This window comes from Saccostrea cucullata, unplaced genomic scaffold (genome assembly GCF_032062105.1).
Source record: "Saccostrea cucullata isolate Sc308-1 unplaced genomic scaffold, CSIRO_AGI_Scuc_v1 ctg2470, whole genome shotgun sequence".
Lineage (NCBI taxonomy): Eukaryota > Metazoa > Mollusca > Bivalvia > Ostreida > Ostreidae > Saccostrea > Saccostrea cuccullata.
In genome coordinates this window covers 1-11461 of record NW_026919936.1, presented here as the reverse complement: position 1 = coordinate 11461, position 11461 = coordinate 1, and the positions used below count along the sequence as shown (strand labels likewise).

The window sequence follows — 11461 nt, the reverse complement described above, 5'->3', positions numbered from 1 at the left end:
TATGCTATTTAAACTGACCAGCAGTTCTTCTGTCTAATTCCCAAAGGACACAGATAAGAGCTCCTTAATCAGAGATACCGGCTAATAGAAATGATTGAGACAGCTACATGTAGCTCTCCTACATTGAACCATTAATTAATCTTTGACTGGATGCATGTCCACTAATTAATGCCAAGGGATGCAATTTTCTGTTATCAAAATTCTCCTTGACCAGGGCTTAATAATTATACCCTTGGGAGAGGTAGATTATCTCTTATAAAATAACATTTGATATGGATTGCTGTAAAGTATATAATGAAAAAATATTATTTTTCCTAATTTATCCTTTTCTAAATAGGGATACAGCAACACTCTTACATTTTTGGGATTGTGTAATTCAATAGTAAAATTTAACTTAAATTAAAGGTCATGGTGACCTTAAAATTGGTTGTGACACACCTTCTACCCGAGAGGCATAAATTGTCCAAGTTTGATGATTGTAAGTCTGATAGTTTTCTAGGTATGAGCCAAACAAACCCATAATATAAAAAAGAAAAAAAAAACACCTGTAAAATGCCGAAAAATCATCCAGTCATGATGAAAATACCAGGTGCACACCTTCATATTGTGAATAATAAGTGTACAAATTTTCAGACAAATCCATTCAATAGTTTCCGAGAAACGGTCCGGACAAAATCTTGTCTACAGACGGACGGACAGACAGACGGACATGCCGATTCCAATATACCCCCCTAATTTTCGTTTGCGGGGATATAACAAGTAGAAAACGAGTAAAAGGTCTCTCAGTTCAACTATTTTTTCCTTATATATTGTACATAGCCGTCAGTAGTGGATCCCCCTCCGCCCCGTCCCCCCTCCCAAAGGTAAACCCCTATTTTCAATGCCTATATTATTATGTATATCTTTGCAAAACATTTGTATCCCTAAGTCCCCCCTACCGGTACCGATGCCTATGCCATCCCCAAATATATGTATTTACATAACTGGTATGACGTTAAAAACTTCAGTTTACATAAAATGCATGCAAACTGAAAAAATTAAGTACAGTAAAACATTTAAGAGAGAAAGAATTTTCAAAGTATGGATATTGAAAAATCGCTCATTTTCAGTCCCAAATTTAAAGCTCTTTGAAAAAAGTTTATTTTTCAAAGTGCGTTGAAACAGAGCTGTCATAATTTATCATCCAAGAGCCAATAAAAATCCTACCAATCTTATCTGGAAATTATGATGTAAGTTAGTGATTTATAATCAAATCAAATCAATTAGTTATAAATTGCTTTTTAGTATGTTTTGTCTCTCCTTGATACTCAATTTCACATTATAATAATGTGACGTTAATTTGTGCGAAAAACCATGTGAGTTTTAAAAGTGTTAAGAGCTGTATTTTAGATTTTCACCGTGTATAGGGGCACATGTGGGGTTTCGGTTAAGTATCATATGGGGTTTCAACCCCGAAGCGATGATTTTTTGCATTTGGAAAATATATCTGTAAAATTCCTTTGCTAATGAATCTTTGGGGCAAAATGACTTGCGCACGGGTTGTAAGAATGTATTATTACCTTCCAATTTAGCGCAACAGGCTGGTTGAAAGCGTTATGGATTGTGCAAACACTTCTTGGCAGTTCAGTCGACTGAGAAAAGTTGTGGTGTCGCTGACATTCTTTGCTTTATAATTTTCAGAAGCGGACCTTTAAAGCTCATTTTAAGGATGATAGTTAAAGGTTAACAGTCTCTATTTCTGTTAGAAATATAAACTATAGTGGCCGAATTGTGTGTCTAACGGGGTTTCAAGGTGTGTTAATATAAGGAGTTTCAACACAAAGGCTTTTTCTATGTTTAAATTTTTGCTTTCTTTCAAGAAGATGGATTTCGTTCATTTACCACGAAATATGAGTGGTCATATGTTAGGCAAAAAGTTTCGTTGCTACCTATGTGCAAAGATGAACAGATGTGAAAGCTCACTCAAGAGACAGGATGCTTCTCATACACAAGGAAATAGATTTCCCTGTAGTAAATGTGGGAAGAAATTTGCATGTAGTATAGGGAGCACTTCTTCCAAGGATAACATTTTACTATTGAAATTCTACAATGAAAACTCCCACTTTTGTTGCGGTACCGTCAAATAATAGTATTGAAGAATAGTGCATGAATAAAATTTGGTACTAAAAGTGAATCCTAGCTACCACCACCCCTTCCCCCTCCCCCACGCCCCCTATATAAAATAGTAAAAAGACTCTTTTTTGCTTGTGCAGAGTTTATTTAGGTAAGTATTTTTTCTTGGACCCCCATTTACATAAAAAAAAAATTTAAAAAAGGAAGCTATGTCCCTGTATTGCCACAGAAATATGCTTTGTTCCTCTCGTGCGTCTTTACCAGATTCAAAATTAAACCTTCCCACATTTCTCTAAAGGAAACCCAGTTCCGTGTTTATGAGACTCAATGTGCCTCTTGTGAAACTGATTTATTTAATTAAACGCCTTCTTTTACACAAACGTATTCAATTGCGTTGTACATGCAGTAACATTGTATACTAATTATTATTATTATTGTATTAATATACATGGAGTTATTATTGTACTAATATACATGGAGAGCAATTCTTAAAATAAGTCCCTAAAGAAGTGTTTTTTTCAAAGTTGTTTTTGAAAACATCAATAGATTTTGATTAATATGCAGAGGTAGTTCATTCCATAATTTTAGGTACTTGTACAATGTTACTAAAATTCCGGTCGCTGAACTTTTTTTCTTACAAAAAACGCAACTGTTTATTTGAATTTTATTTTGACAATTCAATTAAGAGCTTGGACCACTGTACAGTTATACATAAATGTCAGAATTTTTAGATATATCGTATATTTGATAGGTAGCCGATAGAGATTAAAGTGAGTATTTATGTCTTAATTTTTACATTCAAAGTATTTACATGTACGTCAGGTCTGACATACGCTAAATGCAGTAGAAAGTATAATGAAATTTACAATTATATAGAGAGAAAATTAGAGAATGTAATTATTTTTGGATTTTTGGCACTGTTATATGACTGACGATATAACATAAATTAAGAATTTGAGTTGCTTAAAAGCCTTTGCACACCGGTGAAAAACAAATCTTTTGCCTTCCATAGGGCCATTCACTTTTTCTTCATGATGAATGAACCAGGAATCCAAATACAAAGATTAAAATATAGAAAAAGCCTTTGAGTTGAAACCCCTATGTTAACAAACATTGAAACCTCGTTAGGCACAGTAGAATTTGGCCACAAAAGTTTATATTTCTTACAGATATATATATACAGACTGTTAAAAGTGAAAAAAGTTTACATGAATTGTATTTACATCGATCTTTATCTACAGTGTATCATCCTTAAAATGAGCTTTAAGGACAGACGAGACGTTCCTTAATTATAGATAAAATTTTTCAAGAGTTTGTCATTGAAGTATTGCTACTTAAACATGTTTACTCTCAAAAAATTGAGGTACCTTACCAGGCATTTCTGCACGATACCAGGGGTAGTTTTTCTTTTATATTCCTTTGGGTAAGAAAAATAATTTTCCAATTTCAAATGTTTAAGTGTCTGGATTTTATAAAAACGTTTAGAAACTGGTTAAGAAATCAGAATATTATTAAAATTTTGAATATTTTTCATACATTACGAAGATATACAAAACAGATTTTGGGGAACGTCTCGACAGACCTTAAAGATCCGCTTTTGAAAAATATAAAGCAAAGAATGTCAGCGATACCACAACTTTTCTCAGTCGACTGAACTACCCAGAAGTGTTTGCACAATCCGTAACGCTTTCAACCAGCCTGTTGCACTAAATTGGAATGTAATACATTCTTACAACCCGTGCGCATGTCATTTGGGCCCGAAGAATTCAATATCAAATGATTTTTACAAATACATTTTCCAAATGCAAATAATCACCGCTTCGGAGTTGAAACCCCATATGATACTTAATCGAAACCCCACATGCACCCCTTTACACGGTGATTTTTAACTTATGGAGAACGTTGGTAAAAAAGTAAAGTATATACATGAAGAACATATAGTTCTCATGACTTTGTGATTTTCCACTTTATATACATTATATAAATGTCTTTGACAGTAACAATAAATATTGGGGAAAAAAATAGTCAGTAGTCTTCCTTTTTGAAATACCTCCTCTTGAAATATGTGAAGAGCTTCTTCCACTTTCGTCAGAGCAACATCTAATTTTCCAAGTTCCCTGAGAGCTAACGCCCAAATATAAAGATTATCTGCATCCCATATCCAGTTACAGCGATCTATACAGCAAAAAAAAAATAGTAGTGGTGTATTACATATATGCATGATACTGACACATTTTAAAGTCATGTAGGGAATATTATTTTTAGAAATTTTCTGACTCTCACCTCTCTTTCTGTAAATTGAACATACGACTTGAGGATTTCCCTATAATTGTAAAACATATACTTTATCAAATCTAACACACTGCTGATTGTTTTTACAATATTAATACATTGTAAAAGTAACAGGATAATCTTACCTTTCGAAAATACATGTTACAAATATGAAATTCGACCGCACTCGTTCTCTTGTTGACATAGGACACGACTGACTGACTAGAAAACACATGTGAAAGCTCTCCGTAGGACATGAGCAATTCGATGCAGATTCCTTTAGCAATCAAACAGTAATCATCTTGTTTAAGATAAGCAAAAGCCAACTCTTCTATTTCTTTGAATAAGTTTTTGATTCCCTATGAAGAAAATTGAATATTTATCTGGACATGTAAACTCAAAGTTATGAGTGCATCTAAAGAGAGAACGCTCACTTTGTTATCAGTACCTGGAGGTCGTATGGACCATGTATAACAGGTATCCAATATTCTTTTGACAAAATTAATGAAAATGGATCCCAAAACTCCTTCTCGAACAAACGGACTGAAAAGAAAGATTATAGTAAACAGTTATAATTTTTTAAAATAACTGTTTCCTAGGTTGGTTTTACTAGTATTTTGCGCATTCTTTCTTCCATATATTTTTGGGCGAGGCTTTATTTTGATGTATTGGTGGTGGTGGGGCATTTTGTTTTTCTCTTTTGCATTTCTGTTTGCTTTTCATTATGATATTTTCGTTTATTTTTCTCACTAAGGTATGCTAAAATTAAAGATCTTACCTAGACAAAAGCACTTCAAGGCGTAGAAATTGTCTGCGCACTAAAGATATAACACATCTATTATTATTTTCTGTATGTAAAATTATATAGGTATTGTCTTCTCTTATCTGTGAAGAGTCCATTATATTTATTTTCAAAAACAATTAATATGGGAAGAATCTCTCTTGAAGAACAAGATTGACATGAAAAATATTATGGTGTACTTTTAAATCACAAACATATATGTTTGTGATTTAAAAGTACACCATAATATTTTTCATGTCAATCTTGTTCTTCAAGAGAGATTCTTCCCATATTAATTGTTTTTGAAAATAAATATAATGGACTCTTCACAGATAAGAGAAGACAATACCAGTTAAGTGATAGAATCAGCTAGATTAAAACGACCTTTTTAATTAAGGAGCAAGGTCGGGTCAAGGTCATTATCTTATCCTTGAAATTAAGATAAAAAAAATCATTTTGTTACTCAGGCGATGCCTACTTCTGTTTCAAAGAATGAATGTATTTGTTTTTGCGTTAAAAGACAATATCAAATAGAGTCTATCAGAAGAGACTATTAAATTAACTATTATATTATTTGACTATTTTAAAGTAGATATTGGATAACCCGAATTTCGTCATTTTTTCTCATATTTTGAAAAACATACTTGTTTTAATATGCTTTGTTTATCTTTCTTATATTTATGGATGGTCAACTAGTCATAAGAAAATCAAACAAATACAAAAATTGTTGATCGCTTAGTAATCACTTTTGACTTATTTTTGCACATATCTGTTATTAGATTAGAAGCTTACGAGATTGTTATTTGTTTAGAAAACCATTTTTATTTAACATATTTTACATTATTCCATAGGTATTAATGTGTGTCAATTCAAAAATTTCTTTCAGCTTTGGTTTCTTATGTAAATATGGTGTTCCGTAGTAATTTAAAAAGCAGAAAAAGAAATATTTTCATACGCCACAGTTTCGCCGATAATATAGTCCCTGCTACATTTAAAATTAAGTTTACATTTTTATTCAAAGTTGTACAAGTAATGGAAAGAGAGAGAGAAATATAAATATACTTTTTTAAAAATCTCCCGTAATTCTACGTAAATATCAATATCCTCCGGCAAAAGCTCTTGAAAGGCATCCCGTGCAAATTCTTTTGCTTCCAGTATGTTTCCCCTTAGTAGAGCTCCCTTTGCCTTTTTCACTGGAGATTGATTTTCTTCCTCTGATAATTCATGATCAAATGCTTCTGTGATGTCTATCGCAAGGTCAATGTCATCATCGTTTCGACCTATTTTAGATCAGAATAAAATAAAATTCTGTAAATGAATGATTCCTGAATATATGAATCTTCTGAATAATTGTTTCATTTGATTATGTCAATCCGAACGAATTCGGGGGATAATATACCTTTTGTTTGAGAATCGCATAGTAAACTGCGATTACTGCGAAACTGTTTGATTACGTTAGTAATTTCGTCTTTAATAACATCCCAGTAAATTTGGTAAAAAAATTGCAGTAATACCATCCTCCCTTGGTGATTTATTAATTTTTACTGACATAATTGCTTTTTAAATTTCTTCTTTATTAATATTGCGATCAAGCATTTCCTTTTCTTCAGTGTTAAGTTTACTATAAACATCTTTTAACAATTTATCTCCACTTTCTGGGTCACACCCTTCGGTATTTCTTTGTAAAATTTTATTTGTTCCTATATTTTAGAATCAATATTTGTTTTATATGTCCCTTCATCATATTTACCGGGTAATTCTTACCCATAGTTTTTTCCACCATTTTTTTCCTCTAATTGGAAGAAATAAGAGGAAGGTACATGTATTTCACCCTCAGAAAACCACTTGCATTTAGATCTCAGAATTGCGGCTTCTGTTTTTTTTTTCTTTAAGATAACCTTTAGCGTTTGCTCAATCGCATTCAAATATACTTTATCCGTATTAAATTTACTTTTCATGCTTTCAATTTCTTTTTCTAACTTTTCATATTTTATTTTGCTCGTATCAAAGGTTTGGGATATTTCTATACAGATGCTCTATTTAAATTTTTGTCATATCCAACCCATCCCTACTAATGTTATTATGATTTAAATTCAAGACACGTGGTTTAGGATGACCCAATCAAAGGTTCTAGGATGAAACCGGGTTTACAAATAAATAGGCAGTAAATAGGAAATTGGTATAGTCTGTTTGAATACCGCCTGTTTCTTTTGAAAAGATGTCCTGTGAAAAATGTGTTTCCAGAACTTTCTGAAAGACTTTCATGAGTTTGAACAGAACATTGTGACTAAAAGGGGGGGGGGGTAAAAATTACAAAATGTCTTATCAAATACGGCGAAAATTAGAGCGCTTGCGACCGATACGCTGGTAAAAATATGTAATATCATCTGCACTGACAAACCATTGTCTGCCTTACATGTATATGGCTATTGTAATTAATGCGCATAGAGGTTCATAATTTACCACGAGCAACTGACCAATCGTTGAATAGCAACGTTTACGCCAAATACATGTTTACATTTTACTTCGAACACGTGGTTCAGGTCAATCTATGATCATGTCAATGGAGTGCAAAATTAAACAAAAATTCAAATGACCAACATACAAAGATTAGAAAGTATGAAAGATGTCACAGGCGTTTTTAATCTTTTGATAATTAGACAAAAATATGTTTAATAAAATGTACTTTGTGTCAAGTTCAGAACACCAGCGCTTCAACAAGGGTACGGAAAACGAGCAACATTTCATGCATTTACATGGACGACACAGATTTTACAAAAGTATACTCGTGATCACGTGTTTTGGCCTGGGAATCCAGCAGACAATTGTATTCACCGATGGTACAACAAAAAAATTAATAGAAACGCAAATCGCTTACAATTGCAACATGACTGAAAATCCTAGACTTCCATTGTTTATTCAACAAATGAATTGTGTGTCATTGTGAACAGTATAATAATACAATTTTAAAAAAATCAGCTTTTCATTTACGAAATGGATGGGGAAATGGTCTTAATTTGTGCCTTTCCGATCGCCAAAAGATTTTCCTTTTCTTTCAAGCATAAAATTCCTGTAGTATTCGTTGAAACCCATAATGCAATTCTCATTCAGCTGATTGCTCAGTTAAAGTCATATTGGTATCTCATTTGCTAATCTGACGCCAACAAATATATCCCAGTTCCCATGCTAGAATATTTGTCCTAAAAGAAATTTTAATTCATGACTGCAGAAATTGTATCATACTTAGAGAATACTTATTTCAGTTTGAATGAATTCAAAAGAGATCGATTGAAGTACATTTCTACAGATATTATAGGGTGGTGAAAACTGAAACGCAACATAACTTTTCTGTTTACCATGTCTCCTCCTCGTGCAAGTCGCTTCCTAGCCACAATTCCGTGAATAATTTACCCTATCTCGCTGAAGTCTCGCTAACTCTCGCCAGAGTCAGCGCAAGAGTTACTCTGAACTCATTGGGTTTTATAATGTGCAGAATACAGAAAAATAAAAGGTTCCGAACACATTAGTAGGGGTGCAACCATTTGTAAACATTGTCACATTTTTCTAAACGTAAACTAAGCTTAAAGGGTTTTTTACATTCATTGCCCATTCCCCTGGGCCTCGTTCGACTTCCTCTACATGTAATTTATCGAAATAAGATAAGGATCTCTCAGTGGAAAATGTGTAATACTGTATTTTTGACTCTGTGTGATAAATAAGAAAATAATTGATTCTAGACTTTGAATTACATCTATGAAATGTGAAGCATTAATATTTTCTAAATTTCCATCTCGCTATTTCATTACGAATAACATAGGCGCTCCCCATGACAAAAGATATAGGTATATATATATGTCTACCCCTCTATGCTGTAAAATAAACAAGTATTGTTGATTCTATAGTAAAGAGGGCAACGCGATCTAGAGGATGGCATAACTGCTTCTGTCGGGGAACATAAGTGTTTCCAGCTTGTGTTTCGCGTGTGATTCTGCATTTATCATGATTTATAGCGAAATTTATTACATTTGTGACATCATAGAACTAATTCAACAAGAGGTCGATGGGCCCCATCGCTCACCTGTGTACAGCATTGAAAATATGTAATGCATAAGTGGTGCAAACCTAAAAACAGGGGGGTTATGATTTTAACTAACTTGTTTATACACTAACGAAGAATACATATATATTGCTGTGGATTTTTTTCCCCGATAAGTTTGAAAATATCAACTTGCCCTCATCCTACCTCCAGGGGTCCTGATTTGAACGAACTCCAATCTGGAGTACCTGAGGGTGTTTCATTACAGCTATAACCAATCATGGCTTTTTTGTTCTTAAGAAGAACATTTTTAAAGAATTTTCCTAAACCATGTCACAAAATTTCACTATTTCCTAATTATCTTCCCCTTAAAAGATCTGGAAGGTGTGACCCTTCATTTGAAGACAGTTGAATTTTCTTCATCAACGGATGCTTGGTGGCAAGTTTGGTTGAAATTTGCCCAGTGGTTCTGGAGAAGAAGTCGAAAATGTGAAAAGTTTACAGAGAGAGAGAGAGAGAGAGAGAGAGAGAGAGAGCTTGACTGACGTACAGGCAGACAGATAGACGCCGGAGAAAATGTGATCAGAAAAGTTCATTTAAGCTTTCAGCTCAGGTGAGTTAAAATGTTATATAATATAATAAACATAAATGGTTACCGGTAAGTTTTAAGAATTTCCAAGCTCAACTATGTTAAGAACTTAAAAAATAGATAGAGGATATCTATATTGTGTGATTTGATATTGGCTTTATCCAACGAGTTGAAATGGTGTATATATTCGCGAGGCTGGCCGAGCGAATATACACCATTTCAACGAGTTGGATAAAGCCAATATCAAATCACACAATTATAGATGTTCTATTTATCTCATACGACTTTCGTTTTAACAAAACTTTGAGACTTCCCCTGCGAAACTACATGAATGACTGCCAAAATCAAATTGATGACGTATAACTTGATGACGTAGCACCGTTGATGTTTACATGCGTCGAGAGAAAGTAGATCGAGTTCAAAATTTAGAATATTTGCTATCTGTGTCTTTGAAAACATCATGTGAAAATTGCTGGAGCTTTACATCAAACGAACTTCTGACTGAAAGTTGTTAGGACTATGGGGATCGTGAAAATCAACTCTTTTTACGATGGCAGTACAAATCGTGCTAGGCAAGGCTAGGGGCCTAGACTTTGTCTAGATTGTTTGCTGATCCATGGTAAGTTACACCTACATTACTAGGTAGGCATACGTAGTATAATATAAGAAAGCATTGTTAAAGATGTCAAAAGAGTCTTTTAACAACAACTCAACTGGTACATGTAGGCTTTACTTTCTCCGAAAACGATCTAAGAGGGGGGGGGGGGGGTAACATCTGTCTTCAAATAGCCAACGGGTTCCTTGATAAAATAAGACATTTCTTTGACATCTTGCTTTTAACGATATTGCTACCCTTTATCATTCATTTTATAAGGGCAACAGTTTTCACAAATAAAGTTTCAATAAAATAAAAGCGAGGGTTCAGAACAGAACAGAACAGAACATTTTATTACTAATTTAGAGCCCATAACAGACAAGTATGAGATTGTTATAATAATAAGGAAAAGATAAGCCAATGAATAGCAAAACAATTATACAATTAGTAATTGACATAAATCATTTTAACAATAATCCTGTCTAATAATCCTGGTTCATGTCAAAACCGGAAGTGCTATTGATAAAGCATCTACCCGTTGATAAAGCAACATCAATTATTAAAATAATAATTGTATTTATGTATTTAATGCGATAATTTGTTTGGAGGTTTTCGGAACATTTACGTTGGTAAATTGTGAAAATTCTCAGATCCACGCCTTGCCTAATTGTAATGGAATGTGTAAGGTCACGTGGTCAGCTCAGCGAGTCATTCGCACTCGCGCGCTCACCACCGCTAACATGAAGCACGTCTATTTTGAACTGGACTTTATTAACTTTGTGTTGTGTTTTGAACTGGCATTCGTTCGTTAATTAAAGGACGGAGATTTCCATATACCCACATAATGCGCGTGATTTCTGATTTTTGTTGTTTGTTAAACTAAATGGCTAAAACTGAACACATTTATATCAATGGAGACACGGATTTGTTTGGCGAGAAGTTGTGATAATATTCATCAAAGGCAGTATCTGCAGGATGGCGTTGATGGAAAACAAATACGCAGCTGGAGATCATGACGGTCTTTGTCAGGGTTCACTTTTGGAGCCACAGAGGTTTCAGCGGAAGTTCCTTTGAAGT

General features: G+C 33.6%; 1 protein-coding gene across 1 annotated transcript; it reads right to left on the bottom strand.

The window, feature by feature from the left end:
- Positions 1-1179: 1179 nt before the first annotated feature.
- On the bottom strand, positions 1180-6947 carry LOC134240439 (uncharacterized). Its single transcript, XM_062722532.1, has 8 exons — positions 6929-6947; positions 6254-6444; positions 5162-5201; positions 4832-4926; positions 4530-4742; positions 4396-4435; positions 4163-4287; positions 1180-1215 (listed from the first exon to the last, which is right to left on the bottom strand). The coding sequence occupies exons 1-8, from the start codon at positions 6945-6947 to the stop codon at positions 1180-1182; spliced, it is 759 nt and encodes a 252-aa protein (XP_062578516.1).
- Positions 6948-11461: the final 4514 nt, after the last annotated feature.